The sequence below is a fragment of the Galeopterus variegatus genome, unplaced genomic scaffold (assembly GCF_000696425.1).
Source record: "Galeopterus variegatus unplaced genomic scaffold, G_variegatus-3.0.2 Scaffold171, whole genome shotgun sequence".
Classification (NCBI taxonomy): domain Eukaryota; kingdom Metazoa; phylum Chordata; class Mammalia; order Dermoptera; family Cynocephalidae; genus Galeopterus; species Galeopterus variegatus.
This window is the reverse complement of record NW_007726282.1, coordinates 360,166-364,396: the sequence shown is the minus strand read 5'-3', so window position 1 is coordinate 364,396 and position 4,231 is coordinate 360,166. Positions and strand designations below refer to the sequence as shown.

General features: G+C 59.0%; 1 protein-coding gene across 2 annotated transcripts in view; it reads right to left on the bottom strand.

Moving 5' to 3' along the window:
- Window positions 1-534: 534 nt before the first annotated feature.
- The window catches only part of CDC37 (cell division cycle 37), an 11,901-nt gene continuing 8,204 nt past the window's right edge, over window positions 535-4,231 (bottom strand). For both annotated transcript variants that reach the window (XM_008563117.1, XM_008563122.1), the window contains exons 3-9: window positions 3,720-3,995; window positions 3,347-3,455; window positions 3,148-3,263; window positions 2,941-3,063; window positions 1,940-2,122; window positions 1,777-1,848; window positions 535-766 (exon numbers count right to left, since the gene is read on the bottom strand). In XM_008563117.1, the coding sequence (XP_008561339.1) occupies window positions 611-766; window positions 1,777-1,848; window positions 1,940-2,122; window positions 2,941-3,063; window positions 3,148-3,263; window positions 3,347-3,455; window positions 3,720-3,995 (1,035 nt within the window). In that variant the 3' untranslated portion in view covers window positions 535-610. The remainder of the gene's footprint in view (window positions 767-1,776; window positions 1,849-1,939; window positions 2,123-2,940; window positions 3,064-3,147; window positions 3,264-3,346; window positions 3,456-3,719; window positions 3,996-4,231) is intronic.

Sequence of the window (4,231 nt, the reverse complement as noted above, 5' to 3'; positions counted from 1 at the left end):
AGGCCAGCTGGAGGGCAAAAGCCCTGGGGCGTCATGGGCTCAAGCCCCCAACACCCCACCTGCTTTCCCTCCCACCCCCAAAAGAAAGGCTCTGCCAAGAGCCCTCCGAAAGGCCCCAGCAAACATCTGAAATCCTTTATTGGAAGATCATTTGCTGTTTATCAAACAGAAGACTAGACAGGAGGCCAACAGTGAAAACAGAGCCTAGTGACCAAGCAGGCCCCTCGGTGGGGACCCTCCCCCCACCCGAAGACTAGACAGGAGGCCAACAGTGAAAACAGAGCCTAGTGACCAAGCAGGCCCCTCGGTGGCCTGCTGCCCTCCCCCCACCCAGTGGACTAGCCTGTTGACCTCTGCCCCTCCCTGGACCTTGGGGCCTTTGGCATAATGCTGATGGGGGGGCTGCAGGCAGTGAAGCCCCTTGACTCAAAGCAGAGACTTGGATGAACGCTGGGGAGCAGGAGCAGTTGAGAGGGGAGGGCAGGGCAGGCCCCCCAGGCTAGGGGGAGCAGTGAGAGTGGAGAAGCCAGGAGCTGGGGTGACGCTGTCTATTTTCATTTTCTGTAAAGGGGGCACAGGGGCCTGCAGACAGGCGGGTGAGGGCAGCTGGTCACACGCTGCCATCCTTCTCATCGCCTGGCTTGGGGACGGCTTCCAGCAGTGGGTCCCCAGGGCCAGCCTCCTCCCCCTCCTTGGCCTCACTGGACTTGGAGTTGGGGACCCAGAGGCCAGAGTCGATGCAGCGCTGCATGTGGTACTTTGCGTCCTGTGGGGAGAGGGATGGCAGGTGAGGCTGGACTGCCACCACCTGGTGGCCTGCCTGTCCCCTGCACATCCTCAAGCCTGCTTCCTACTTATTCTAGATCAGGGCTGCCCAAAAGGACTGTCCACGATGGAGGGAAAGTCTACAAGCTGTGCTATCCACCATGGTGGCTGCTAGCCACGTGTGGCTACTGAGCCCTTCAAATGTGGCCAGTGAAGTGAGAAATTAAGTTAAAAAGAAAAGAAAAATTAGAAAAGAAAAAAGAAGTTTGCTGACCTTTGTTCTAGACCTACTTTGTTTATAGAGACAGGCAGTGAGCCTGCCAGCTGTAGTTTGCAAACTCTGTTCTAGATGTTTGTTTATTCCCATGGAAGCTTCTAGAAACTCCGGGCTTGGTCCTGTGACTGGACCCATTCCACAGATGAGAAGACCAAGATGGCCAACCAGTGAGCCAAGTGGCAGGAGTGGGGTCAAATCAAAGCCTAATTAAGATTCAAAGTCCTTGTCTACCAGAGCTATAATTATATAGCTATATGCTTTGGGCAGCTGGTTGGCACAGGGATCCAAACCCATGACCTTGGTGTTACAAGGCTGTGCTCTAACCAACTGAGCTAACTGGCCAGCCCAAGAGCTGTAGTCATATGAACAGGACATGGTTACCACACCTCCCAGCTGCCCCCTTCCCCACAAATTTTGCCAATTAATATTAATATCAAGAAAGAAACTGTAGTTTGAATGAGGAAACTGAAGCTGGGCTCATAAATGGCCCACAGTGACAATGACCACCTATCACAGGGCACATGCACTGCTGGCACACAGTGGGTGCTCAACAATCCCACATGAGCATGTGGCATGGTGATACGACCCTCCTCTTAGTCCATGGAGAGGCCCAGGAGGGACACTTCTACCAGCCCACTTCAGAGATGTGGAGAACAGGACTGGGGAGGTGGGGGGGTTGGGGGACGGGGACACACGGTTTGTCCCAAAGGCCTGGGACATGGCTGGTCACTCACAGTTGGGTCCATTTTGCTGATGGCATCTTGGAGCATCTGCACGTCCTTTGCATCAAAGCACTTCTGGAGTTCCTGGGGGTGCACAGGGGCCGGGGTCAGGGCCTAGGTCCCTGTAACTGACCCCTGGCCCACCTGCCACCCGCCTGGAACTGGGGAGCCGCACCTCAGGGAGGGACTCGTAGACCTCAACGGGGTCCAGGCCACCAGGGCCAAGCCGCTTTTTGCGCTCCTCTTCCTCGTATTCCTTCATGGCTTTCTCGATGCGCAGCTTGGCACGGCCCCGCACGCGCTCCTTGAACGCCTCCAGCTCATCATTGAAGCCCTCCATGTACTGGCGGTCAGCCGTCTGCGAGGCGCGGGCAGCGGTCACTGGCCCTGGGCTTGATACTCCAACTGGGGGCCCAGGATCTTCCCGCTGCAGTGCCTCAGATGCTCCCCAGAGCTCCCCGGGGTCTGGGGTCCTGAGTGACAGGATGGGCACCCCAAGGCTTGGGCCTCTCCTCTCCTCCCCTCTGTCTTTGCTCTCCCACTCATATGCTAACGACTACCAACCTGTGTGCTCCCTCCACTGCAGACCTGTGACACCCACATCCTCAGTGTCCTCACGTGGGGGTGTCATAGGCACCTCAAATCCAACATGGCCACATCCCAGCTCCTGACTGTCCCTCCGGCCTGCCCTGCCCTTGGTCTCCCCAGTCTCAATCAGGGTAGCCCTATTCCTCCAAGTGCTCATGTAGAAAAACCTGGCGGCGTCCTTAAGTCTGTCTTTCACCCTACACAGAGACCTTCAGCACATCCTGTGGGCTCCACTTTCAAAATCTGGTTGGGATCTGATCCCTTCTGGTCCCTTCCACAGCGGTCTCCCCAGTCTCAATCAGGGTAGCCCTATTCCTCCAAGTGCTCATGTAGAAAAACCTGGAGGCGTCCTTAAGTCTGTCTCTCACCCTACACAGAGACCTTCAGCACATCCTGTGGGCTCCACTTTCAAAATCTGGTTGGGATCTGATCCCTTCTGGTCCCTTCCACAGCTCTGACCTTTCCTGATGTACAAGCTTTGATAACAGGAGCTTAAGTCCCAGTGGACACGTGTCCCTCCCACCGAGGACTATGGGCTGGTTTCCTGAGGAGGGGGCCTCCAACCCCCTGGCTGCTCAGGGCCCCTACCTTAATCTTAGTGAAGAACTGCCGGAAGCAGGCACGGGGGTCCACCTTCAGGCTCTTGGCCAGCTCCAGGATGAACTGCATGACGATGGTCTGGTGTGCCACCTGCTCCATGAGCGCACATTTCTGCCAGGGAGAACAGGTATGGAGTTACCAAGTAGCTGCCTTAGGGTGGCACCTTTCCCCAGCCCCAGGGCAGGCTCCACTCACCTCCTCCACCTCAAGGTCAATGCACCAGATGACCAGGTAGTTGGCCGTCTCCTCGCACACCAGGTGGACGTTGTCCGACAGGTACTTCTGGCTGTCATCCCAGCGGCGGAGCATGCCTGCGAGAAGGAGGTGGCAAGATGGTGCTGGGAGGGGACTGGGGGAACAGGGCCCCTGGGCGGGGACGCCGCGCCGCACTCACCAAAGTGCTTGATCTGCTTCTCGTACTTCTCCACGAACGTTTTGTGTTTCTGCTCCCTCACCTCCTCCGACTCCTCCTCCGCCTTCTCAGGCTTGATATTGACCATGCTCTGTGGTAGGGCGAGAGGGGGAGTGGGCTGGGGCCGGGCCGCGGAGCGCCTGGAGCGCAGCCGGGGAGGCCTTGGCCGCAGCGCCCATCCTGTCCACGGAGGAGGTGGTGACTGCGACATGAGCATCACGGTGGCCTGGGCCTTCGGGCAGATCAGAGGGGGGACCGGTGGGGTACTACATCCGCCCGGCCTCCAGACCTGCTCCCCGCCCCGCGCCCCATTCCCCCCGCCCCGCCGCACACGTGTGCTAGCCGCCCCACCCACCTTGCTGAAGCCGTCCTTGCTGAGCGTGTCCACGTTCCAGGGCATGCTCTTCTCCTTCTTGCGCATCTCCTCCAGCTTCTGCTCCCAGCTCCGCTCCTCCTTGCGCAGCTGCTGAGCCTCGGCCTGCAGCCGCTCCAGCTCCGCCTTGCCACCCTCGGCCACCTCCAGCTCCTTCAGCTTCCGCTGGCACTCGGCCACCTTGCGCTTGCACTCGCGGCAGCCCCTGTCCAGCTCCTCCTTCTCCTTCTGGAACTGCTCCATGCGCTCCACCCGGGCCTGCGGGCAGTGGCGGCCAACGGCCCGTCACTCTGGGGGAACGGCACCAGAGACGGCCCCAGGAAATGTCCGCACCAACCTCACCCCCACGGCCACCTGTGCACACCTGAGTCAGGTCAGCCCCTCCTCTGTTTAGAATCCTCCGTGGTTCCCACCTCACTCAGGAGAGCCCAAGTCCTCACTGCAGCCCACAAGGCCCTGAACAACCTGCCCATCACCTCCCGCCCCGCCCCCTC